The sequence below is a fragment of the Oryzias latipes genome, chromosome 1, assembly GCF_053564925.1.
Source record: "Oryzias latipes strain Hd-rR chromosome 1, Olatipes_Hd-rR_3.1".
NCBI lineage: Eukaryota > Metazoa > Chordata > Actinopteri > Beloniformes > Adrianichthyidae > Oryzias > Oryzias latipes.
The window spans coordinates 32,384,988-32,412,635 of record NC_136237.1 but is presented as its reverse complement, the minus strand read 5'-3'; the positions used below and the strand labels follow the sequence as shown (position 1 = coordinate 32,412,635).

General features: G+C 37.2%; 2 protein-coding genes across 31 annotated transcripts; one reads left to right on the top strand and one right to left on the bottom strand.

The window, feature by feature from the left end:
- Positions 1-114: 114 nt before the first annotated feature.
- clockb (clock circadian regulator b) lies at positions 115-18,143 on the bottom strand. Of its 30 annotated transcripts, none has more exons than XM_023955977.2 (24): positions 17,805-18,143; positions 15,647-15,716; positions 14,910-15,063; positions 14,405-14,493; positions 13,902-13,961; positions 13,584-13,732; positions 12,824-12,915; positions 12,377-12,466; positions 12,071-12,191; positions 10,952-11,065; positions 10,646-10,767; positions 10,467-10,549; positions 10,000-10,106; positions 9,750-9,897; positions 9,560-9,635; positions 7,552-7,693; positions 7,259-7,362; positions 6,216-6,338; positions 5,867-6,025; positions 4,990-5,190; positions 4,372-4,565; positions 4,157-4,286; positions 3,756-3,890; positions 115-3,481 (listed from the first exon to the last, which is right to left on the bottom strand). In XM_023955977.2, the coding sequence occupies exons 4-24, from the start codon at positions 14,419-14,421 to the stop codon at positions 3,137-3,139; spliced, it is 2,712 nt and encodes a 903-aa protein (XP_023811745.1). In that variant the 5' UTR covers positions 14,422-14,493; positions 14,910-15,063; positions 15,647-15,716; positions 17,805-18,143; the 3' UTR covers positions 115-3,136. The 30 variants fall into 30 exon arrangements, with proteins under 30 accessions (XP_023811745.1, XP_023811729.1, XP_023811751.1 ...); XM_023955961.2 differs by having other exon boundaries at positions 4,990-5,193; positions 17,805-18,094; XM_023955983.2 differs by having other exon boundaries at positions 3,756-3,887; positions 4,990-5,193; positions 17,805-18,094.
- A 3,747-nt stretch (positions 18,144-21,890) lies between these two features.
- Positions 21,891-25,990, top strand: exoc1l (exocyst complex component 1 like). The gene is made up of 3 exons (XM_004065718.5): positions 21,891-22,191; positions 22,323-22,492; positions 25,229-25,990. Exons 1-3 carry the CDS (start codon positions 22,071-22,073, stop codon positions 25,496-25,498), a joined length of 561 nt encoding a protein of 186 aa, XP_004065766.1. The 5' UTR covers positions 21,891-22,070; the 3' UTR covers positions 25,499-25,990.
- Positions 25,991-27,648: the final 1,658 nt, after the last annotated feature.

Sequence of the window (27,648 nt, the reverse complement as noted above, 5' to 3'; positions counted from 1 at the left end):
TTCATCTTCGGTCACATTCTGGGATGTTTGTAGCAATGCACCAGCACCCACAAACCCCTAAAACCAGGAGGGTCATCTAGAAAGTGAACTGCATAAAGGAGGAGGAAGGGGCAGTTTTAGTATTTGCAACAGTTTTTTATTTTCAAATTGACCAAGAAAGGACACGTAAAAGGTGGGGGAGCTGTTATAGTGATTGCAAACAAGTTTCTTTAAAATATTACATGTGACTTTTGGGGCAGATAAAGGGCCACAGTTCAAGAGCAGAACGGATACATACAGTTCAGGTAAGCATAGCACCATTTTACACTGAATATTTGTGTTTTTCTTTTTTATTCTATAGCTTTGTGTGAGTGTACAGTATACTAGAACTAGACTTTTTAAGATCAAAACTGTTTCAGGAGAGGAATCAGAGTATCTGTGTAGAAGGGCAGAAAGGGGGCGCCAACGTCAAAAGTCAAACAGCCCTGGACTCTTCCATTTTTTTTTTCCAACCAGAAGACAAACACAGTTGCAAAAAAACAAACAAAAACAAAAAAACTGTAATAGTGGAACATTCCTTTTAAAAAAAAAACGTTTTTTTTTTTTAAAGACTACGTCAGATATTAAAATGACTTGTGATGTTTTGACACCCCTCTTTTTTCCTTCATAACAAAGCCAAAGGTTCTTTTGCGCATAAACTGTTTCAAAATCCATTCAACTCTTGACAACTTTACATTCTTTGGGCCTTGTCAGTGACAAAAAACTATAAACATTTCAGTTTCTCTTTTTAGAAAAAAAAAAAGTGCTTCAAATACAAACTAGATGATCTAGTTTTGCTTTCGGGTGAGTGGAAGGCCTTCAGCAAAGGAAAGTCTACTATGATAGCTTGTTTGAGGACATACTGTAACTCTCAGTAGAACTGTCTAATTTTTTTTTCTTCTTTTACTCCAAAGGGTTAGCAGTTCATCTTTGTAAAACACTACTCTCTTCAGCCTAAAAAGTCATCAGTGCACGCATCCACGTTACATCCATCCATTTTCATTCACAAACCATGTTTACGTATGAAAATATAATGGGTTACAGTGACAGTTACCATGCATACAGTCACACACACACATACACATATATATATATATATATTTAGCTGGAGCTGTCTCACGCGCAAGCTTGCACAATACTGAGCTCAACCAGAGGACATTTCTTTAAAATAAAAAATCAATTTTCTTTATACTGCAACGCAAGAACTGATTGGCTATCGTCACGGGAAATCAATACTGATCCCCCGAGTGATACAAGAAGTAGGATCAGGGGAACGAGATGCTACACTCACACAAGCACACCCACCCACACACGCCAGCTTTCCTACACTTAGGGGAAAAAAAAGAAAAAGAAATGCTCCTTTGCCAACTATTACCTCTAAATCCAAGGCTTTTCTGTTTGATATGGCTTATCAGTGTAGGACGCAGACTGAGCCAAACTCTCTTTCCATATTTAAACGCCGATCTGGACGCAGTCCCTGCAGGTCTGAGACGAGTGAACTAAACTGCACGACGGGTTCTGAAGCCAGGGAAAAGAGTAAAAAAAAAAGAGGAACAATTCAAAACAGGAGGCACAAACCAAGACTCGATGTACCAACCGGGTCAAATTTCATGTCAAATTTTACAGAAATAACTTCCTCATACGAACCTACTCCTCATCACTTCTTATACAGAGGGAAGAAAAACAAACAAAAAAAAAACTCTTTAAAATGTAAGTCAAATTTGGGCTCACATTTAAATGTCCCCACGTCTTTGCAGCATTACCGCTTAAAGCCTTTTCCCAAAAGACACAAAGCACACAAAAACCTTCCACATTCCTGAGTGAACGGGTACCGTCCAAAACTTCAAACCCTTTACTAAGTCAAATACTCTAAGACACGAAGGGGCCGCAAAACCCACTGGCGAAACAAAGCCGGACTCATGCTCTCTCATGCGCACAGGGATAGTACTCTCAGAAAACACACACACACACCTGCACACACACGGACTCACACCACTGGTCACAAACAACGAGGTCTCGACAGTGATTAACTGTACACAACCAAATTAAGTGCTAATGTTTTCAGGAGGTTGAGGATACATCTTGTTTTTTTTTATATTTATATTTATATTTATATATATATATATATATATATATATATATATATATATATATATATATATATATATATATATATATATATATATATATATATATATATATATATATATATAGGGCTCTCCGACTGCTAAAAAATAAACCCTATTATATACAAATGTAATAACCTTACGGGGTAACATTTTACTGGAAAATATATACGCCTTTGAATAATTTGCTTGAAATGGAAAAGAAAAAAAAAAAACATAATTCACTCTGTTATTGGCACTTGGAATTACTTAACCCGTTATACGTACAGTAATCATCCTGCAAATAATTCAGTTTGACTGGAATCTAAATATACTTCTTCTAATTACAAAGTTAAAAGATAAATTTTTGTCTTGGAGACACAGTGTTTCAAAGCTTCCACAAAACTCCCAAGCCTAAAAGTCGTTTTTTTTTTTTTCACCACAAGAAATCTTTTAAAGCCTGGAGAATTTTTCTTTTTTTTTCTTCTTTTTTTAAGAGAAGGGGCAGAGGGCTTTTGAGAACATTTCACTGTTCCGTCTTTGACCAGAAAACACTTAAAAGTAAAAATTCAGATTTCAAATTGACTAATAAAAGCTTACACAGTTATTTTTTTTGTCATGCAATCATATAAAATACTACATTTCTGTTAGGCTATATTGGATATTTACAAGTTTTTTTTTTCTATCATACAGTAAATCTGTACATGTTCAGTCCTCATTAACACACCCACGTGAAGAGGCGGTCATACTGTTCCAATTAGATGCATGGATCATTTTTTTTCCTGCATCGGATGAAAGTTGTGTTGTTATTTCCATCCTGTATCCACAACGACAGTCTTTGGTGAGTGGGCTCACTGACTTTCCTATGAAGGATTCATTTCATTCAGAGGAACACGGGGAGAAGCTTTCAGAAGGGGAGTGGAGAATTGAGGCAGCTGTGCAACCAAAACAAACGAGTGCAGCAGATTGATTAGAGTTCCTATTTCCCAGCTTTTCTCTTCCACCTCCAGGTTTCACTGCTGGTTGTTGACGGTGTCAGGCCTGTGCAATGAGGAGGATTTCGGCTGTTTCTGAGGCTGTGGTTTCAGCTGATGCTGGTGCCTCTGGTGGTGAGATTGCGGTTGTTGCTGCCTTTGCTGTTGGTGCCTTTGCTGTTGCTGCTGTTGTTGTTGGTGTTGCCTTTGCTGCTGTTGTTGTTGTTGCTGCTGCTGCTGCTGCACTGGCTGTTGCTGCTGTTGCTGCACTGGCTGTTGCTGCTGAGGAAGTGTGGCCTGGGTGAAAGTTCCTTGTTGGTGGAGTGGGAAAGCTGCCCGCAGGATCAGCTGTGCAGACTGGTTACTGTGGAGAAGATGGGTGCCCTGATGACAGAAAACAAAAACACAACATTTAAAAACAAAAACCCTTTTTTCCAATAGAAATAATCTCTCCCTCAAATAGAATAGAATAGTACAGAACTTTATTAATCCAACAAAGGAGACATTACCTAATGCTAACAGTTTAGTGTACAGAGGTCAACAACTGTTATAGTTAAAAATATTTATTAAGACCATTTTGTAGCATTAAGGCACCAGACCTGTTCAGAAAAAAACCCAAACCATAATATCATCAGTTAAAAACACATTGTTTTGATACCTGCAGGAATTGCTGTTGTTGTTGCTGCCCCTGCTGGTTGTTCTGTGTCACTACAGAGGTTTGGTTTTGGCTGTCAGGCTGACCTTGGGGTTGTTGGGCAGGTTGAAGAGTCAGGGTTTGGGTCTGGCCCCCCTGCTGAAATGAAAAAACAAGAGAAAATATTTATGTACATAAAATATTTATTATACTTTTAAAATAAAAAAAAATGCATTTTACTCATTTTGTACAACTAGTCCAGTTTTGTTCTGTTTTTTCAGGACTAACATCCCAAATATTCATGAATTTGAACTTTCAATAGATTTTGGAAAGGGGATCACATGTTGGCCCACTCTAAAAAATGACAACTACTCCTTTTCGTCAGCCTCACATCAAATTGCCACCCCAGATTTCTCCAAACGTACCTGCTGCCCACCAAAGGGGTTGTAAGGAGTTACAACCGGTCCCATGAACATAGACGGCACCATAACTGCACTGCATGCATGCATTGGAGCGGTCACCAGCTTGGTCACCAGCTGCTGCCCTGCAGGGAATCTGGAACAAAGGAAGGAATGTGACGGAAATGTCTATGATGGCTCTAACAGAGTTCAGAAATCTGGTGACTGAGGAGCATACGTACCTAATCTGACGGTCCTGTGTGAAGGTGGCTACAGCTGCGCCTTGCTGCGTGTTGTTTTGAGCTAGGCTGGTGCTGATCTGCAGCACGTTTGGCTGCCCTGGCTGGGAGATCATCATGGCGCTGTACAGGGGAGCAGGTACTGAGCCTTGGTTCTGTGACTGGGCCTGTGAAGACTGCTGGGACTGTCGCTGAGGCTGCAATGGGACAGAGGAGAACTTCCCATTAGATCCAGTGAAACAAAAATGTTCCACCTCATCTCTCAATTGAACTAGTTAGTTTGGAAAAATGGTTAAATAGATGTTTGTTTTTTTAATGCAGACTGTAAGTCAAAGAACACAAAAAAACAACTAGTCCCTTCAGAAAAATAGCATTTCTGATTAAAAATCTCAGTATTTACACATGAAATGCATATTGTCTCAACTTGGCAACTGTTCCGATGTTGAAAAAAATACATTACTGCTATTAAAATGGTACAAAGTCGGAGCAGGTCAATTGGTCAAAAGCAGGTGCAACACACTGGAAAATGTGGGGTTCAGCATCAATTGTGCACATGTAAACTAGGGAATTTGGGGTCTTTTCCCCACACGGTTTCAGATCATCTGTGCGCACGTCTCCCACCTGTGCCGCCGTGTTGGTCTGCTGCTGTATGCTTTGTTGATGCTGAGACGGCTGCTGCTGAATGGTGAGCTGAAGAGTTCCTGATTGGACGGAGTTTACTGGGGTTTGCTGCACCTGACCAGCCAAAGGAGCCGTCTGCGGGACTGCCCCTGCCTGAGAGAGCGGTACATTTACCGTTCCGCCCTGCTGCTGCTGTAACATCTGCTATAAGACACAAATTGGCAGTGGTTCGATGATTTGCACTTACAGTAAATTATGCCTTTTTCCCCCTTTAAACTAGTCAATTTAGAGATAATTATCTCTCCAAGATGAACATTCAAGTAGTGAAGGGTTTGCTGCTGTCTTTTCTTCTTACCAGAAGTTAAATACATTATAATTTACTGTCATCCAGATTTAGGTCAGGCTAAACCAGGTACGATTAAAAAGGACAAAGCCAATTCCCAGTACTGCTCTCAGAGAATAACAGTTCTGTTCAATCAAGCAATTTAAAAAAAAATGCATTCAGCTATTATATTGACACTGTTATTTTCTGTTGTGTCTCTGTCTTTTTTATGTCGGTGATGTTCAGTATTTTGCCTAATTCAGTTCACATTTTTTTTCCACTACTTCCATTTAGACTACTTTAACTAAACATGTTTTGTTTACCAATTTAACTTGGGAGGGGAAAGCTCAAAAAGTAAGAGGAATTACCTAAAAACTGCCTAAAAATCCTAATTGCCTAATCTTAGTTTTATTCTAGGTAAGAATGACTTCTGGTTCAAAATTGTATGGAGCTTACAACAGAGCAAAACAAAAAACCCAAAATGACAAATAAATCTGTCTCGCAACCTTTCTTCTAAAGTAAACGTCATGTTTGAAGAACGTTTGTGCGGCCCACCTGTATGCCCTGCCCTTGGACTCTCTGGAGCTGCTCTTGGATGTGCCGGAGCTCTTCCTGCTGCCGCTGGATGTTCGCCTGGATCATTCTGGTCCTCTGCTCCAGCTGCTCCTTAAGGTGCTGCATGGCGTTAACCTGCGCTGTAAACTCCATGGCAGGCTAAAGACATGGAAGGAAGAGGATGAAACACACACTTGCAGGAGAATTAATGGCACTTTATATGAAACGATGAATATTTAGTGATATGAATATTTAATACTCTATTGTCTGAGAAAAGTAATTGCAGTAAGTTTATTACATTTGTAAACAATGAGGATTTATGAGTTTTAAAACATAATTTCAGTCTCACCTGTACATTTGTCTGAAGTTGTTGTGTTTGTTGTTGTTGTTGCTGCTGCTGCTGCTGCTGCTGCTGCTGCTGAGACATCATGCTCGGGTTTGCACTCTGGCCTGTTGTCTGAGAGCTCATAGACTGTACACAGAACATTGAAGAGAATCTTCATTTTTGCTTACTTTAAATTATTAGAGCAAGCAGCATAAGCCTGAGCAAGGCTCTTGCCCTCACTGGTGAGTGAGGCTTTACAAAACATTTGATGCTCCCTACATGTGGCGAATTGTCAAGACACTTGGTTGTTTTCATCCCTGTGGCTATATGTTGCATAAGCAATGGATCTTCTCTCATCAACAAAGCAAAATAATACAGCAACCCATTAATGTGCTTTTACACCATGGTGGTAAAATTAAAAAACGAAAGTATTTAAATGCCATCTTTAGTTCACATTTCGAGCATTTTTCAGATTCCAGCAAACACAAAAATGCGTCCATTAAAAAAAGCAGTTTCAGTGACTGACTGATCAGTTTTCAGGCAAACTACAGTGATATTTGCTCACCCCTCCACCATACCAAAGCAGCAGTAAAAAAAAGTGTTGAGCCTAATGTTGATACAGGTGTTTAAAATTGCTCAGCAAAATATAAAGTTTCAATTAACTACCCCGAGAAGGACTGCAAAGCGCAGGACTTCCATAATTTCTGTTTCTAGTTGCTTTGCTTCGCCTTCGTAATTCCTGACCAATGAGTGAAGAGATTTCTATTGAAATGGTTTTGTTTACAAGCTTATGTTCGAATCAAGAAAGGTCACTTGACAACAGTCTGAATACAGACAACACGCAAGGTTCAGAGCTCAATCTGGACCAATATAAGCGGACTGGGTCAGGAACAAAGGGTTTTCCCAGTCTGAATACACCATCAACAGGAACCCATTAAAAAAAACGAAAACAAAAACTTTGTTTCAATTTAAAATTATTTGTTGTTATTGTTGTTGTTGTTATTATTATTATTTGTTTAAACAAGATACCTGGAAGAAAAAAAGTTGTGTTTTGCTATTTATCCTACCTGACTGCTGATCGATGAGCACCGCTGGGGAGTCATCTCCATGGTGGAGGCTAATGACTGCCGAGGAGGCGTGGCTGTGTCCATGTGTAGCTTTGGAGCTGTGGCTGCAGACACACAATTACTGAAGATCAATAATCGTATTTTAACCTGTTGGTTTCATCTTTTTTCTAGGGTTAGTTCTTTTCTTTCAACTCAGCAACAGATGTGTAGGTGACTCCATCCACTACAGAATACCAGGACATATCTACTCCACTTCAGTCATGCACATGCAGCTACAAAAGGTGTGTACGTACAAGTGCAGGTGTTGTCAGAGACGTGCGAGGAGGACTTGCGGGAGCTCCGTGACGATGTTGAAGGTGTTCGGCTTTCAAACCGCTCCAGAGCTTCCTTCAAGCTGGAGGTGTTAAGTTGAGACTCTGAGCCAGAATCCTGGTTCTGCACAGTAAAAAATACACACTTAAGCTTACTACACTGCAGCCAGAAAATACTCAACAGCTACTACACAGCTAAACCAATCAGGCAAACTGCAAACTTGATAAAATTGTGTAATTAATCCCAACAATCCCATTGACACTCCTATATTTGTATTTATGGGTGGCTGTGGAGCAGCAGTAGGGCGGTCGACCCATGATCGTAAGATTGCAGGTTCGATTCGATTTGTCGAAGTGTCCTTGGGCAAGACACTTTTGTCGAAGTGTCCTTGGGCAAGATACTGAACCCCACCTTGCCTCTGGTGCTAGGTTGGCGCCAGTGTTCGGCAGCGGAGCCGCCATCAGTGTGTGAATGTTAGTGTGACTGGGAAAATGGGTCTGTGACTGTAAAGCGCTTTGGGCCTTGTAGGTAGAAAAGCGCTATACAAGTTTACGCCATTTACCATTTACCACAAAATACATTCTTATTTTAAAAGTCAACCACCAATTGTGCAAGTTTTCACTTTAAAAGATGAGCGAGGCCTGTAATTTTCATCCTAGGTAGGCTATACCTCAACCATGAGAAACAAAATGTGAATTTATTTGTAAATTATGAAAGAAAATAAGCATTTGTTCACCTACAAAGAAAGATTTCTGGCTCTCACAGACCTGTAACCTCTTCTGTAAGAGGATCCTCTGTCCTCCTCTTGTTACCTGTCTGAATGGCACCTGTTTGAACTGGTTATCTATATAAAAGACACATGTCCACAACCTCAAACAGTTATACTCCAAACTCCACAATGGATAAGACCAAAGAGCTGTCTAAGGACACCAGAAACCAAATGGTTGACCTGCACCAGGCTGGGGAGACTGAATCTGCAATAGGTTAACAGCTTGGTGTGAAGAAATCAACTGTGGGAGCAATTATTAGGAAATGGAAGACATGCAAGACCACTGATAATCTCCCTCCATACGGGGCTTCTCGCAAGGTCTCACCCCGTGGGGTCAAAATGATCCCAAGAACGGTGAGCAAAAATCCCAGAACCACACGGGGAATTACCTGCAGAGAGCTGGGACCAATGTAACAAAGACTACCATCAGTAATAAATCCTGCAGTGCCAGACATGTCCCTCTGCTAAAGCCAGTACATGTGCAGGCCAGTCTAAGGTTTGCTAGAGAGCATTTGGAAGCATCATGCTTTGAAGCTATTTTTCAGCAAAGGAGCCAGGATGACTGATCCGTGTAAAAGAAAGAATGAATGGGGCCATGTATCATCAGATTTTGAATGAAAACCTTCTTCCATCAGCAAGGACATTGAAGATGAAACGCGGCTTGGTCTTTCAGCATGACAACAATCCCAAACCCACTGCCCGGGTAACGAAGGAGTAGCTTTGTAGGAAGCATTTTAAGGCTCTGAAGTGGCTTAGCCAGTCTCTAGATCTCAACACCAAAGAAAATCTTTGGACGGAGTTGAAAGTTCTAGTTGCCCAGCAACAGCCTCAAAGCATCACTGCTCTAGAAGAGATCCGCATGGAGGAATGGGCCAAAATACCAGCAACAGTTTGTTAAAACCTTGAGAAGACTTACAGAAAATGTTTGACTACCGTCAACAAAGTGAATATAACAAAGTATTTAGTTGAACTTTTGTTATTGACAAAATACTTATTTTCTAGCATAATTTACAAATAAATACTTAAAAAAAATCAGACAATAGGATTTTTCTGGATTTTTTTTCTTCATTTTGTCTCTCATAGTTGAGGTTTACCTATAATGAAAATTACAGGCCTCTTATCTTTTTAAGTGGGAGAACTTCTACATATATCAATAAAAATAAAGGTCATAAAAAATTAATCATAATCAGTCATAACCTTCTACAGAGGTGAAAGCTCACCTTGTCAGCATTGGCCTCTGGATTAGACTCTTCAATGCCCAGCTCTCTGCGCTGCTCAGCCCTTACCTCTGCATAGCTGCAAAAAGAAACAGAATGAGACATATTGTAGTAAGAAAACATAAGTAAATAATGGAAAACAACATGGAACATAAGGAAATTATAAAATAGGGCAACCTTAAGTGGATTGTACCTGACTACTGTGTGTGTACAGACGATAAACTCTGGGCGAGAGTTCCACTGATGATAAGTGATGTAGTAATGGGTTTGGAGCCAGATCCACTGTTGACCTTTTGTTAGAAAACGGTAGTAGCATGACTTTCCTTTCCCATACTGCAATACTGAAAAGAAGAGTGACAGAGGAGTTACGGTATAACTTTTTTAAAAACCCACAAGAAAAAAAAAAAAAAAACATTAAAAGAATGAGAAACCGTGATCCTTACAGTGTTCATGGCATTTAGCTAGCATCTCCAAGTCATCCACATGATAATAGTCATACCCCGATGTTCCAAGAACCTCAAATGGTAGATAGCCTATGATGGGCGGAGCCCTAAAAAGAGAAATATATGAAGTTATACATTTATTTGAACAAAGCACTGGTTCTTTGTCCTGCCTTACTAAGAACCCTCAAGAGTTTGAACAGCCAAAAATCACCAAATATTATAAATAACTGTTTGTTTGGTAATTTGATTAGTAGCAAAAAGTTGCTTTGAAGCACCGTTTTTTTTTCTAAAGGGCGCCTATCATGCCATTTCTAAGTCTTTCAGTGTCAACTATATCCAGACACAGAATACTATATCACCTTTGGCACACTAAAGATCAGCAGATAGATTTGTTCTAACTCAAAATGAGGACAGAAATGGCAAAGGAGCTTTAAAAAAATCAATTTAATACATGGGACTGTGATTACCTGTGGTCTAAGAAAAGGAATTTCCATTCCATGCTGTGTCTTGAGGTGAATTCTTCATTGGGTTCTTCTATGGTACACATTTCCTAATTCAAACCAAAAAAAACATACCATTTAGATTGGAAGTTTTCTCACTGCAGTGACGACCTACAAGCAAAAGTGTGTCATCGCCTCAAAACTACCTTGATAAACTGAGGTTTGGCCAATCGAACCGTTGCAACAAAGCACACCTGGTCATCAAAAGCGGGCTGTAGCGATCTCTGCAGCACCCCCGCCAAGCCATTCCTCGTCATATTTGGAACTGCTTAGCAAACAATTGTTGATTCAGCAACAAAAGTTTAAAGTGCATATGTACATTCTTTTATTCCAGATAAAATATGTTTGTCGAGCAAAACTGCATTTTGTTTTAATGGAAGTGTAAATGTGCACCCTTGTTAGCCTCAACAATATTTTCATGATCAAACCTAAGGTCACAGCTTGTAACATACCATTGTTGAGAGACTTGAAGTTGCCAATGAACTTTACGTATTCGTAGACTGAAGGTTCTTTGGGGTCGATGGCCCCTCGCAGCACATGACAGCAGAACTCCATATGATTTTTACCTAGAAAAGAAAAAAAAGTAAGGATCAGAAACAAAAATAAAACTGCACTGAAAACATTGCAAAAATGCTGAAATATTTGCTCTTAATATTTTATGTCTTAAGAACATCCAAATCAATGTCAGCAGTCTATGTTAGATCAGAAATATAATACATTAGGAAATGTTTGTTGCATCACTAAAATCAAAATATTTGTAAAGGTCTGGAATTAAATAAGAGTTTCTCCTACTAAAAATTTGTTTTGCAGTTTAAAATAAAAGCCCATTTTCACAAGTTTACTTTCTATTCAAGTATCTTTCAGACAGAACTTCAGTAAGATAACATGACCAAAAAATAAATAAACTACAGATGAATAATTATACTGACCTTACAGACAGTAAAATATAATACACCATATATAGAACCCAGTAAGATCTTTTTAAGATAGGACCTCAAAAATGTACTCTAACATTGATTTTCTAATGTACTGGAAGATTTACTTTTTCTTTAGTATGCAGTTCTAACATGCTATATTTCCACAACTTAACCTTTATAGTTATACAAAAAACCAATATGGATGCATTTGTTAACCAGATGAACATATTACAAATTTTCTTATATCACTATTGTAGGGAATTTTATAAAAACGTAAAAGAAAAAATTAAATCAAGCATTGATATGAGTGTCTTTGCATTATTACCCAATGCTTTAAAAATATTTAAGATGTTCGGCACTTAATCAACTGCTGTAGCTTGAAGTTTGGCTGCTTTGTCTATTAAATGTGAATTAAGTTTCTATTAAGCCATGAAAGTCAGGTAACTAATATACTTTTCTGACCATACCTCACAAGACATATAATGTTGTCCACCTCAGAATTTGCAGGATTTTTTTTAAGGACAGATTATTTTGGGTAGCAAACACATATTGCTTATGTTTCATAAGTATTTTAATTAATTCTGATTCAAATACATATTTTATTTCATTCAACTCTATTCCTTGAACAACAAAAAAACAGTGGGTTTGACTGACTCTTCATGTAATCCGTATTGAGGCTCTCAAGGTCAGCGGGGTGTGTGGACAGAGCCTTGTACACTTCGGAGTGTTCTCCAACCGGCAAGAAGTTTAAAAGGTTCTGGTCCACCAAGTCGGCCTGAAAAATCAAAAATTAAAAAAATGAAACACAAAAATTCATGGAAAAATTAAAAGAAACAAGACAAAGACCAAACCTACAGGTCAGCCTGACATGTTTAGTTTGAACTGAACACAGTCTGTTAAAGTTTTCCCATCATTTAGGTGGGACAGACACAATGAATAACGGCAAGACGTGTTACTCACTGGCAGGTGTTCGAGCAATGATGTAACACTCTCAGAGACGTAGAGAATGTTCCCGTCAGTCATTATTGCTATGAAGAAACCGTCCAAAGCCTAAAAAAAGGCAGACAGTAGTGTTTATAGATGCTTTACAGAAGGAGAAGACGTGAAAAAAACATGTTACGTGATTTTAAGTTAATATATAAGCATCAATACAAGTTATTTCACAGTCATAAAATACATTTTTTAAATGATCAGAATTAATCAAGATAATTTAACCCTTTAATACCTGGATTTTTGCCTGCCAAAAAAACGTGTGCTTTTTGCTTTTAAGTACCGTAGATGCTATATTAAGGCAGGGCTTTGGATGATGCATATTTGCATCAATAGGTGTCATGGGGTTCAGATAAAGCATTGAGGATTGATAATTTTATCAAAAAGATTTGTTGTTTAAAGTGAGATTTTTCTGACCTCCAGCATAAGTTGCGTGAATTCCTCGTTGCTGAGAAAAGGAGGTTTCCAGTCCTGTCTGATCTCGCTTGATTCCGACTGGGCTGCAATCTCTGATGAGCAAGAGGGGACATATTAAAACCTTCAGACAACAGAAGGAAAAGCGTTCTAAGAAATGACAAGAAATGAAAAAAACTTGTTTGGCATCAGCTCCAGAGTACAAACACAAGGCACAAGATTAATGTTTCCACTGGCTGTTAAACAGTAAGCTAGATAACGCAGAGCTTTAGGTAACAACATTTTTAGGTGTTGGTAAGAACATATGTTCGACTACAATGATGAAAATTGTGAATTGCAATTTTAAGTCTTAAAGGTAAAATATTATTAGAATAATGCATATGAAAAAAATATTTCAATACCTCATGCTGCTATAAATTACTGCTATAGTTTACATGGGTTTAACAATCATTACTCTTGATGTAGATCAAAACCGGATTTATGAGTGGAGGATTAGAAGAGTCTTGAGTAAAACTGGGAGAGAATTTACTTTCATCTATCACAGCAAAAACCACAGAGATTCAAATAATTTTTCAAATAGAAACAGAAGGGTAATAACCCAGGATGATGAGGAAGCCCGGTTGCTGCAGCACATGTAAACCCATAAAACTATTTCTCAGGTAACCAGATTTACCTCAGAAACTGCAGGGAAAGGATAAGCTCCACATAAACAGCTAAACATAAATAAAACAAAGTCAGGAAAAGATTAAAAGGGATTTTTGACCTTTGTGTTTACACAGGAAGTCGATACTTTTTTGCAGAATGGTGGACTTGTCCATCTTTCTGGTGTTGCCTGGCAACATCGTGCCAAGTTCCTTGATGAGGACATTGAACTGGTCTCTTCGTTTCTTCTCAGATTTATTACGGGACTCGCTGCAATTTAAAGCACACATATGGCATTATGAATTTTGTGTGATGGATTTTTTCGTTTCCTACTTTCCAATGAGGCTACATTTATTTCTAGTTATTATATGGAAAAGGTTTGAAGAATAAAAAACTACCCGAATGAACCCTCCAGGAGATTCCTTAACTTGTTTCTTACCGTTTTGCCTTGTCCTTCTCATCTTCTTCTATAAACCCATCAAAGATGCTGCAATCATCTCTGAAAATTGTGAAAAATAAATTTCATGTTTTTGCTTGATGATATGAGGTATAATAATCACCAATGATCAGCTGATTAGGGAACCGCAACTATAAATGACAGCTGCGAGTTTATTTTTGGAAAAAAGAGGGGAAAAAAATTAACTGTTGTGTTTCCCAAAAAGGTCAACGGCCGTTATTACTAATAGAATATAACAAAAAATGATTCCACACATTTATTAGTCTGTTTATCATACACAAAAACATTTCAGGCCAAAGAAAACGTATCTAGATTTTTACAATAAATAAGAAATAGTAACAAAAATAATAGTTAACCAACAATTTAGATATATACACCAGTTAATGTGTTTAAGTTAGAATAAACCTTAGGATATCCTGGGTCTGATTGAAAAGTGTGTTTAAACGACATAATAACGTGATTGAAAGTATGGAACATCCAGATACCCTATACTTGATGTCATGGTTGCTGCTGATCAGGGTTTTTGCTGCAATAATCTGTTCTTTAGGCGTGAGGTAGGCATTTGGAAGAGCACCTGGAGTAAAAAACAAAACAAAACGACGAGTATTATTTTCACAGTAGGTATACACTGCCTTGAAATATTGTTTCTTGCTAATCTAAAATTTTGGAATTTTTTTAAAATAATTTTTCAAATAAAATAAATAATTTTTGTCAAAATCTATAGGATTTGAATTGCATACATTTGTAACTATGGTGTGTTGACAAAAACTTAAGCAGGGCCAAATTATATTTAGAAATGCCCATTTTGACAAAAATGAAAATACCTCATAAATGTCAAAGAAACACTTATTTTTTTCTTAGTACCTCATTTAAAAAGGCTAATTTAAAAAAATATATATTATGATTTCTTCACTAAAATCCAACAGAATGAAAGCTAATGTAACTGTATGGCACAACTCAGTTCAGTATGCATGTGTCATCATTTCTCACCCTGCGTCAGCCTTTTCACAAGCTCAACTTCTTTTCTGAGGGGTGGATGAAAGGGATCGAGGTCAAGGCCGACTCAATGGTGATCTTTAGTGTTGAGGTCATTGGCTCATGAATGGAAAACCGACCACAAGAAAGTTAGGGTGGTCAATCAAAACTGCAGAAGAAACGATAATAGAATAGAAGAAAATAGGTCAAAACAGACGCGTGGAACTAAAAACTGTCTAATGTATTTAGTCTCTACTGAAATGTGGCTTTCTAGAGAGGATCCTTTTTTTCACAACACCCAGTTTCATGACTCAGATTTAGCCCAAATGCTAGCTCACCATGTTGGGTAGGCTTTACAAACAAGATATCCTAAATCATTGAATTTAAGCTTTCAAATTACACATTTCTGTCAGGTTGATTATTCAAGTGATGCCTTTTTTATTTTCTGTCTTTACAAACCTTGCATTCATTTTCTTCAATCTGCCTGACTGGCACTTACTGTTTCTGATTCTTTAAGATTCTTTCAGCTGGCAAAGAGCTGGTCTGGTGCAAACTTACAGCACTGGTAGGCTGTTTTGACCATTACTGGCATGAACTAGTTGCATCTGTGTTTGTAGTTCAGTGCAATTTCAGCATTTGTTGAAACTGGAGACGTAGAGCTATTTTGCTCATTTGTCCAGCCAGACAAATCTAGGCCTAACACTATAGGGACCCCTCCACATCCTTGTACTTTTTTTTTTTTTTAAACCTACCCTCTGGAATGTCCAACGGAGGGGAAACTTGCTGATAGCCTTCCAGGAAAGAGAAATCCACGCATTTAACCTGCAACACAACACAAACGGTCTAATTTATTACCAACATGACCCGAGAATTCAATCAATGTTTAACACCCATCTTTAGACTAGCTTAAGTTAAGGAGAATAAAAATATATGAAATGTATGCAAGTGAATTCACTGGAAGCCACAGAAATTTTAGGAATATTTATGGTGTCAAGTCTCATTGGCACATTTCCAACAAGTTTGTGCTGCCAAAATAATAGACTACAACTCCACGACCTTTCGTTTTTACCTTTAGCTCTGCTAGTTTTAAGGTTACTGTTATTGCAAACATTTCAGTTCATCAAGCTCTATCACTGATAATGAGTCGATCTTTTTTAAGTGGTAAAAATCCTAATTGCATGAAAAAAAAATATCTGGCTTAAACTGACACAATAAGCTCTCCTTCTGAAATCTGTTTGCCATGCCAGTTTCATGTACAAGCCATACCGGTTATTAGGCCAATTGGAGACTAGAATCTGAACAGACACACTAATACTTTAAAAATGAACAGGAAACATTTGTGCGTGCAACAGAAAACGACTTAATCGCCGCAAAAGAGATTTTGACCCAAGTTCGCCTAATTTTAGAGAGCAGGGATCTTCAAAAACCATTCACAGTACGTGTGGGCAAATTTATTTGACCTACAAGTACCAACAAGTTGCTTGATGAATGACTAGAAAAGGTCATGATCCGAAGCAAACTGGTCAAAACAACCATCTATACATATCCAGATGGTGTTGCTGAGGTTTTGACCTAGCTAATAACGACCTATAAAGCTTCTCAGACATGACAGCCTTGCATTCTATTCACAATAAACGATAAAATGTCAAAACAAACATGAAAATGTGCATGTCTTTAAAAAAAAAAAAAACTACTTTCTATTTAGCAGTTTATACATAATCAAGCTTAAAATAGCTTTTTTTAAATCCAAAAACTCAGTCATATTTCATAAAAATGAAGAAAACTGTTAAACTTAGACACCACAAATAAGAAATGTTGGTATATAATAAATAAGTTGAAATAGAACGTATTTTTGAATAATGAATTCGTCCCACCAGCTACCAGAAAATAGATTTTCTTTGGATGATACAGTGACTCAATGAGATGACTCAAAAATACGAGTGGGCAGGAAGGTCAAAAGTGGCTACATTAAAAAGCGAGCAGAAAAGGTCATCAACAAGCCAGATTCTACTTTAATTTGCTTTTTTTTTTTTTTTTAAATGTATTTTGGGCTTTGATTCGAGATCCACAGCCACATTAGCAGTGAAGAGCCTCAGCTAAGCTTCTTCGTTTACGAATTAAACGGTGACATGTAGCTTGACGTGTTGTTGTTGTTGTCAGTTGTTGAGGCGGAAGGATATTTAAAAGAAAAACTAGAGGAGAGCCATATTCAACGTACCTTTTAATGCCACAGGTGTCGTTATACAATCGGAGGAGCAACCCATGTAGCTAGCTAGCAAGCTAACTAAGCTAGAGCCAAAAAGTGACCGTTTGACTGAGATGTTTAATTCTCCCAATGTCCTTGTCGTAGCCTGCTAACAGCCGAAAACACTAAAGGAGAGGTGAAGGCTTTACGACACGCGAAATAAAGTAAAAATTAAACAGAGCTCAGTTTTTTTCCCTTTAAGTTAAGCTGACGCCGCGCCTGGAGCTGTCACGCAACAACAACTGACATTGAAGACAAAATAATAATCTCCAAAAACACAGCTTTTGCTCCACTGAGTGAGTGAAAGACACAAACTTAGCTTCAATACCAACAGCGCTGCTAGTTATCAAGGAAACCGGCAAAAACCCAAATACGACCGCGTGACAAACGCTCCAAACCACCGAAGGTGGAAATATTTTCGCGGCAGATGTATTTACACACATACTCAGCCGCCATGCCCGCGCATAGACACTCACCGATGAGAAAACGTGCACGCGCTCGCCCACTGATACTGGCTGCTCAAATGTGGGTCACTGGGCCTTGCTCTCTCTCGAGCGTGCGGAAACAGTCCCGCAGTCCCAACGCTTCCGCACACAAAATATATCTATCTTCTTAACAGCCGCACAATGAGCCGCCAACATAATAAATGCATCAAAATCTTTTACCTTCACGAAAACTCGACTATAGCCTCCGTGCCTTTCTTACTTGAGCGTTGAATCGAAGTGGTGGGGCCAGGAGGACTTGGGGTTGGAGAGAAAAACAGGAGCGAGGAGGCCTACTTCATATTACGACGTACAGTCATGCGCAATAGAGACAGTAGGGCGCACTATTTTGCACGTTCCTAAGCAGCAGCTGATCTTCGAAGGGGATATGATTCCGCCTTTCGATTAATTTCACCCCATGCCATTAGAGATGTATGACCCTCATTAGAAATCAAGAGCTAGACTGACTCTGTGCATCTTGGCTTTTTCCTTTTTTTCCCTTTCTTTCTCTTTTCCCCCCCGTATAGAATTAGAGGCGGGGACTGTCCAGGATGTACATTTTCCCGGTAATCTGGAATCTGTACATTATGTCCCACTAAGTCAGGGCCCTTTCACCACTAATGGGCTCTCTACACTTTTATGCAGCATGTTGTGCTTGTGTTTTTATAGAATTAGTTTACAGCCACTGAAATACATAAACAGTTTTAAGGTATGTCATATTTCTAAGATAAAAACAAAAACAAAATACAAATAAAAAACACAATTACAAAAAATGAAAACATATATATGAGATTAGTTTAATAATAGAAAGTTTAGGTTGACGTATGAATAAGTCTTTACAACAAGATGGAAAGTTGAATGCATCAATTTTAAAATGATAAATATAGGAAAATAAATCATAATGATTACTTTTAAAGATGATTTTGCTATTAATTTAAAAAGGGAGAGGAAAGTTAAAAATTACAAGAGAAACGGTTATGAGATTAAAAACCCACTTTGATTTTGAACATGCTCTTGTGGCATTTTTCTGATGATGGTGGGCATAAAGTAACTTAAGCTAAAAATTGGATTTCTGAATTGTCTTTATTCAAATTGTTGGGAATCAGGAGCAGACGCAAAAATGCAGTAGGAACAAGCTTGTAGGTGGGACATAGAGCCTACAATGGCAAGCTGCATGCTCTAGATGACTAGACTCATGTATTTTTCACTTGTCCTAGCTGGCATTTGGCTCAAAACTGAACGACTGGATAGCTCCAATATTTGTCGCCATTTTTGTTGTGCCGGTAATGTTAGGATGGGGTTGTGAGCTAGCAAGAGTGTTGGATGACGGGAAATGGGGAAGGGCTTACTCCGAGGGCAAACACTCTCGTCGTTAACTCGGAGGCAAACTTTTAACAACTACTGCTGCTCTGAAGAAAATATGTCCTAGAACATAACGCATATTTTTTTGTTTGGGCTAAAAACGTCATAATTAAAATATCACAATGAAAACGATTAAAAAAAATGAAAAGATAATCTAAGAGTGTCCTGAAAAAAAACATTATTGAGATCAATAACAAACATGTTAAATAAAAAGTCAAAGTAACTGTTTCAGAAGCTGAAAGTATGAGACAAGACAGTCACAAGCATGAAATAAAAGGCTTTGCACATGCAATACAATGAGGTTGACTCCATGTTCAGAAAGCAGAATTACAGATTTATTTGAGATTTTTTTAATTTTACGAATCTGTTTAAAACATTTTGTGGAAATGTTTAATCCAGAATTGGACGTGTTCTAAAAGCATTACTAGACATCATTTTTACAGGACTGTATTCAGGTAATTATTACATTGATTGTAACTGAATCCCTCAGAGTTTAATTCTCAGTTCAAAACCGGTACATGTCTACCAAACATCCATGTTTTGATCATAAATTATAAAGATTTGCAAACTTACAATGCACCAAAAATGTTTTGCCAAGAGGCTACAGCATAGATCTTACCTTTTTACCAAAGAGTTGTTCATGGGTATCCCATCATTTAGACTTTTATCTCACAAGTTCAACTTTTTTTTAATTAATCAAAGCTTTTTGTGGAATAACTTGCACAACCTCATATGACACAATCATAGCAGACTGTTTATCTTATAGTTTCACAGTAATTCTTTCTCATACTTATTTATTTATTCCTTTCAAGAAGCATAATAAAATAATTCTGACTGTTTCATATCTTAATTTTATTAATTTTGATCTTTTGTCTCAAATATATCTATTTTAATTTAATCCACTTTTTATTCCTTTTATTTAAGCTTTGTATCGTATATTTTAGATTAGTATCTGTTTTTATTTTTAATAGTTCGTACTTTCTGATCATTTAGATTTTGGATCAATATTTATTAAATTCCTTAAACACAATTTTTTTTTATTTAATATTAGGTTGAAAGAAATTTTCACAAAATAGGCTAAAACAGGGCAACTTTAGTCAGAGTTTTTGTTTATTTTTTGTTTTCTAAGTTCCTTAACGTCAGCCTTTGTTATTCCCACAACGATACTGCCCTCCTCAGGATGTAAAAGGACAACATCAGGTGAAAGTCTGCACTAATACATGGACTTTTTAGATTAAGTTGTGTCTCATGTCTTAAATATATAAATATAAAGACCTAACATTTTTTAATATAATCAGAAAAAATTAAAAGCAACATTTAACAACACAGGATGATCCACATCTCAAGTGACAGTATAGGATTGGTTACATAACTAAATCCTATTTTAAAAATAATCTTGCTTTGTTTTTTCCCAAGTTTAGACAATCTATTTTTGATTGACAATGATATTTCAAGTACGTTATGTAATTTTATATATTTCCAAAACGTTACTTTTTTTTTCAATTAATCTCACTTTATGACTGAGGATTTTTTTTAAGTGGTGGTGATTTTACTTCATTTTTCAACTAATACTCTGTTTTCATCCTGTATTTGTAGAAAAAGTTTTCATTTTTATTGCATTTCTGAATCTATGCAATCATTTGAATAATGATATATAATGATAAGAATTATGTTGTTAGGCTTCAAGATCTTACTGTAAAAAAAGTTTGCTGATTATCTGAGTCACTTATCATATTCATGTAAATTCTCAAATTTCCCACTTTTGTTTATCCGCATTTAAATAAAAAAAAAACTACATATGATGGGCATTTCTTTTTTATGCATGGCAAAATGGACAAGCTGCTCTTTAGATAGAATAGGTGAGTATAATACACCTCATGTGTTATTCATGGGTTTGCAACACTTGTATGATTCCCCTTCCTCTCTGCTTCCTGCCAGTCCACTTGTCTTTCCATCTCAGAGACAAAGAGCCTTTCAAGCGAACACCCACAAAAAAAAGAAGAAAAAAACGTCGGCAACATCAACAACAAAGTTAAAGCACTTAGCTGGGGAGCGACTCATCTTTGTTTTCACAAATGTGACAAATCCGATGGAGCCACATGCCTTCCTGCAAACAGATCACATCACCATGACACTTCATGCTGGAATCCTCTGCTTTCAGAAAACTATCATCTGACCATATAAACATATAAAACACCTCAGAAACTGTATTGCACTCTGTATGGCAAATGTGTGGGTCATGTCAGTCTTGGTGAGTCATGGTCATCAAAGAAGTGATGCATCCTTTGCGCATTTGAATAAACTCCTCATCCTCGCTCCTCGCATAAGTGCTTCACCCCACTTGTACCTATTCTCAGAGATTGAATTACTACAGGGTAATGGAAACCATGTTGAGTGCTGTGGGACATCCTTTTCCCACACAACAACCGTTTAATCACAGACAAGCAGCGGGCGCTGTGCCACATTATATATCACTGTCTGTATGTGAGCAAGAGGAGCCGGTGGAAAAAACAAAAAGGAGAGTGTCTCTTTGAGGGGGGAGGAACACGAAAAATGCCAAATCAAAATGAAACGGGTTTGTGGAATTGTGTGGTTTTAATGTTTGTTTGTTTTTTGGCTGTAATCCCCCCCCCCCCCCTCCTCACACACATACACATACACACACACACATACAACATATAAAGGAATAGCATCCATTTGCAGTGTACATTAATAGACTGATAATGGATGCTAATTAGAGCAATAAAAATGCAAAGTGATGAAGAGATTGGACTTTAATTGCCCCCTTTTTTTCAACTGAACCACTTTCTGTGGATAACGTTTTCCAAAGAGTGAACTCTGTGTGTGCTTGTGTGTGTGTGGGTGGAGGTGGTGGCGGGGTACTAGGTCATACCACGCAAACAGCCACATACTTTCACATTATCTTCTCCAGTGGACACATCAGCGCCTCCTCTTCCTGAGCTGGAAGATTTCGGTCTCCTCCTTGGACACGATCTTGCTTCTTGACATTTCTTTTTTTCTTCTCCAATTTCTACCATCTCTCAATTTTGTGGGGCCCCCTTTTTTTGGCCTTTTTCGTTTCCAGTTATGTCATCTCTTCTCAGGGAGGAGATGCAGAGGATTTTATTCCGCCCTGAAAAGCACAAGTTGGTGGAGTTCATAGAAATTGAAGAGCTGTCGCGTGGGAAGCATTTCCTGTGTGTCTCAGGTACTAATTGAATTTTTTTAGATTTCTTTTTTCTTTTTTTTAAATCCTTTTTTCTATTTTTAAAACCATGGATGCAAAACAAGGTGATCCTCTGTTAAATGTTTAGGAGCATGTTGATGTCTATTTTGCAGTTGGAAAGAACAGTGCAGTGGAGTTATGCATCGTGCAGTGTCACGTATCCACGTCTTCAAAATCCAAGAGGTCCCAAACCAAGCGCTCCAGCATTCAGGACAGCTACAGGAAGGCGGAGGTCTGGTCACTGCAAGACTTGACCCTGGTCGATGGGCGAGACCCCGATGTGGTAAATAACCAATATATTTTCAGTATTATCTGAATGTTTTTTGTTTTCATCGTTTTACACAGTCTGAGTTTGCCATAATAGGTATTGTTATATGTGTAGACGATGTCATGAAGATTTATTTATTTAAACATTTACTAAACAAATGGAGGATCGGTCCCTTGAGATGGCACAGACAAAGCATAAAAGTATATTCAAACAAAAATGCAGTTCAAGACACAAAATAAGTATATAACAGACACTCATATACATCCACATTCACACACATATATGACAGCTCTCAGCTTTTCAACTCTAATCGCAATGCTTTTACAAAACAAATTCAACGAAAGAAATGATTGAGAAAGAGAAAACCAAACCAAAAAATACAAGCAAATATAAAATAAAAATAAATTAAAGTGCAAAAAAATCTGTGAATGAATACATGTGACGAAAACAAGTGCAAATAAATATCTTGAAAATTAATGTTGCAGGCCGCGTGAAAGGCCTTGGCAGGTTCGGAAGGATCAGGACACCAAAGCTCTAATGTGCAGTAGGAAAAGAAATAAATCACACAAGAGTCTGCATGAAAGTTCAAACCTTTGCTAAGGGAGAGATTCAGATGCATTTCAGACACCACCAGGCCAGAAAGCTCCGCTGTCATCTGCTCTTTCTCTCTGCTCCTAAAGCAGACATGTAAAATACTTCAAAAGGTGGGTTTTCCTGCCAGTCAAGGATGGCGATTCTGCAATCGTCAGATGCCTCTGTTCCATAAACACCACAGACAAGAAAACATAGACAACCTTGTGGTTTTAGCTCAGCACTCCTAATCTGGTGATTCATGGCAGTCCCATTCAGTTTACAGCAAGCAAGCACAGGTGAAATCACAAGTTACATGATGTTCATATATATAAATGGAACCAAGTAAATGCACAATCAAAAGTATAAAAGTATAATCAAAACCTGATCATCTCCACATAAATTAGTCTGTTAAATTAGTTGAAATGAATAGACTGGCATAGACTTTCCCAGGGAGAAAGTCTGGAGGGTACTGGAGAGGACAGTTGAATCCGTCCGATAGTCGAACCTCAGATCCTGGAACAACAGTCCGGTGTGGACCAGTTCTACACCCTCTTTAGGGTGCTGGAGGGTTCGTGGGAGTTCGCTCATCCAGCCCATATGTGTTTTGCTCGGAGTAGAACCCCTGCTCCTCCACATTGAGAGGAGCCAGTTGAGGTGGCTATGGCATCTGGTCCGGTTGCCTCCTGGACGAATCCCTAAAGAGGTGTTCCGGGCATGTCCCACTGGGCGGAGGCCCCGGGGAAGACCCAGGACACGCTGGAGAGACTACATCTCTCAGCTGGCCTTGGAACATCTCGGGGTCTCCCCAGAGAAGCTGGAAGAAGTGGCCCGGGCGAGGGAAATCTGGGCATCTTTTCTGCCCCTACGCCCCCCCTAAATTCTTTTAGCAGTGTGCTTTGTGGTTTTTTTTCTATATATAGCATCAAAATAAAAAGATTTAATGAAAACACAGAACTTTTAGCTTTAGTACTTTATATGTTAAGGCATTATGTTTTATAAAAACACATTATTTCCCACTCTTGCAGACAAGGATTATTTTTAAAGCAAAGAAATATTTTAGAGTGGTAGAGGCAAAAATAAAGATTTCACTCTGAGGAATTTTATCTCTGGGTTTAATAGCACATTGTTTGATTAAAATGACCAACAAGGTTTCTAAAGTTTTGCAAATAAGAAAAAAATCTTCTAATAACCAAAATATTTTTACTCACCAGACATTTTAAAATTTCAAAAATATAAATTCCTAAAAAGATTTTCACAAAAAAGTTAATTATACAAGGTATACAACGTATTTCTCTGCAAGTACATCATTACAATGTGTTGTTACATATGTTTCAATAATCAAAGAGTAGGTTTTTTTTCAAAAAATTGTAAATATTGGAGAGATTTAAATATTAAGTTATTAACTACTATCGTTTGGTTGCTAAGCCGAAGCTCAGCAAAAAAAGTTAAATATTGAAATTATGAGAAACAAATTTTAAATACGACAGATTTAAATGTGATAAATATGATTCAGTCGTGAATCATTTTCCCAATTCAGTTATAATTATATCTGCTGACAAAAATAGTAGACAGAAAAAAATAATTTTACTTGATGTTGATACACTTTATACCTGAATAAAGTGTATCAACTGATACACTGATACCTGAAATTTGGAGCCATTCTTTCTAACGTGTCCAGCAGTAGCAACTGTGGTGCTCATCATCTTCCCCAAAAAATGTGCCGAATCGCTGGGTTAGGTTTTTGTTTGAACTTCTACAAAACAGAAACATGTTTGACCTCAACGTTTTTACATTTGATTAAAAAATGAATTCCTTTCATCCAGTGTATTAACAGGAAAAAGTCTCTATTATACTATGATTTAAAAAACACAACTCATGCAGATTCCACACGACACTTATTTTCCGATCCAGAGCTCTACGCAACAAACAAGAATTTAAAACGTTGGTCAGAAAAATACTTTGCTGTAATTTAATTTCCTGTATCTTATGAGTTGAAATGTAAATGCATTGTCAATCATGATAGGCTTGATGGGACTTTTAAAGAGGAGAGTGGAAGCACTGGAAGTAAAAGCATTCCATCAAAACTTTGAAAGCTTAAAATGATCAGTTTAGGAAAACACTGAACATGAGACATGCTCAAATATTTATGCTGAAGTCTTTTTCAATTCCTCTCTTCAGGACGATCCCAGTTTCCTGCTGCACTTTGACAAAGTGCGTTCGGTGACGGCCGTCAACAGTTCTGCTAAATACACCATGGTTCGAGCCCTGGTTGCAGTCAGCGACCGCTACTGTAAGAGGTCACTGCCTCTAGAGAACTTTGACTTTGCTTACATCAAGCCCACCACCTATTACTCCAACAGAGGGGACTGTGTTGTGCTGTCACAGATATGCTTGTATGCCTGTAATTTGGTCTGTCTCTCCATGTGCCCCGTTCCCCTGGATTCATAAGGAAACGCTGGAATTTGAGTGCATGTCTTGTGTGTGTGCTCATATCTTGGGCATCAGTAGTTTATGCATCGTTCAGAACAAGACCTTGTTGGAGTTGTGAAGCTCACGTTTATGGCTTTTTGTGGTTTTAATAAATCGTGAACTTGTTCTGTATAAACATGATATCTTACGTATCTTGATTAACTCGTCAATTGCTTGTTTTCTGTTTTTTTTTTTAATTAGAAAATCACTTGACAACTACAAGAAAACTTTTCAAGATCTCTGGGATGTTGACCAACCTGTTTTATCTTGTTAAAATCCTACTTACATCTCCTGCACTTTTCTTCATCAGAGTGTGTAAGTTGGAGAGTATTGCAACACTTTTTAAGAACCATTTATTTCTGGCAGAAATGATGTGAAGTTTGGAGAAATTTAACATGCTATATCTGGGTAACTTTGCTCTGGTTTGTGTAAATGATGTAATACAGTTGAAGCACTTAATTAAAACACAAATATTGTTACATTTTCTTGACTCAAAACCAATCACACTGCAAAAGCACCCCCTTGAAATAAGTCAACAGTTCTTAAAATATGAGTTTTTTTCTTTGTTTTTTTAAACCAATAGTATTTTGCTGTCAAAAATATTTCTTGGAGAAAGCCTTTTTTTAGATGAGGATATTTTTACTTCATTAAGATTCGGTTTTTGAAGTGTAGTTTTTAGTTTTGAGGTGGCAGTCATCCCACCTCTTCAAGGTCATGGGGTTGTTGGGGCCTATACTGTCAGGTGAAGCTGGGTGCACACGGCACAGGTTGCCAGTCCATTGCAGGGTCACACAGACAATTAGAAAATTATATCAGAGAAAACAATATTTGACCCTCTTTTCATAATTTGTAAACTTTTAGAACTTCCTAAAACATGTAAAACTATTATTTCTATTATTTTTTGAAAGTACACATTTCCAAAACAAATTTGTGACCTAAAAAAAAGGATGTTTACTTGTAATACTTTTGTCTGAAAAATATGATTTATATATAAAATGCAGGTTAGGAATTTGTGTGAAAGTTTGCAATGAATTAAAAAATGTAAGCTTTGTCTTAGACAAAAATAGCCATTTACAAAGCTACAAAAAAGGAAACATCTACTTGAAGGGCTCACTTTATTACTGTATATTAATAATTTTATTACAATAACAAGAATCATAATAATAGACAGCTGAACACACACAAAAACAAACAAACAAACAAAAATACAACACATTTCTACAGTCAAGAATAAGTAATTCATTTTTTTTTTCTGCTGTCAAGAAAAATGTGGTAATTCTGTTTTGTTCAGATCAGTTTTGTTACCACAGGGGGCGCCATTATCTAAAAAAAATAGTTTAGAAAGATGCTCAGTAACTTCGTTCTTTTATTGGGCTAATTTCACTTCTAACATTGATTGGAAAAAAGTCTGGTCTTTACCACAAAAATACTTCTTAACAAATAAAGTCAAAGAAATCTCTTTTAAACTCCTACACAGATTTTATCCAGCAAAGCATTATTTAACTAAATTTAAGGCTGACATAAACACCAGTTGTACTTTCTGCCAGAAACAACCTGAAACCTGCTCTCATTTATTCTGGTCTTGTGAATTTACATACAGATTTTGGAAAAACATTCACAAATTTATCACCGATTCTATTTTTGCTGACATACAACTTTATTATAAAAACATACTTTTTGGTTTTCATAGCTTTGATGTCAAAGACCGTGATGCTTTCTTTTGTGTAAACATGGTATTATTTATCGCTAAATTTCATATACACAAAAGAAAATTTTCCAATAAAAAACCGGATTTCTTTGTGTTCAAACTGGAACTGCAGCGTTATTTAAACTTAATTTCTGCTTCAAAAAATACAAAAGCTCAAAAAACAATTAGCATCTGTAAATCTTTTGGACCGCTGACATAGATTTACTCTCGCATTTTCTCTTTTCTCTTTTTTTTTTTTTGTTTCTTTTTATTTCTTATTCCCTTTTGTGTTTATTATTAATAATTAGTATTTTTTAAAGAATGCAACATGTTTGTTCTGTATTTAGAATTTTATTGTACATTATATGTGCATAATTGTTGTATTTTCTTGTTTTGTATGTTGCAATTGTTCAATAAAAAAAAAAAAAAAAAAAAAAAAAAA

Excerpts from the sequence above, each read along its gene's own strand:
- exoc1l (XM_004065718.5), top strand. The coding sequence starts at position 22,071 with ATGTCATCTCTTCTCAGGGAGGAGATGCAGAGGATTTTATTCCGCCCT. Across the intron at positions 22,192-22,322 it reads GCATTTCCTGTGTGTCTCAG|TTGGAAAGAACAGTGCAGTG; the intron begins GTACTAATTGAA and ends TCTATTTTGCAG. Across the intron at positions 22,493-25,228 it reads ATGGGCGAGACCCCGATGTG|GACGATCCCAGTTTCCTGCT; the intron begins GTAAATAACCAA and ends TCCTCTCTTCAG.
- clockb (XM_023955961.2), bottom strand. Across the intron at positions 12,192-12,376 it reads CATTGCTCGAACACCTGCCA|GCCGACTTGGTGGACCAGAA; the intron begins GTGAGTAACACG and ends TTGATTTTTCAG. Across the intron at positions 9,898-9,999 it reads AGCTAAATGCCATGAACACT|TATTGCAGTATGGGAAAGGA; the intron begins GTAAGGATCACG and ends TCTTCTTTTCAG.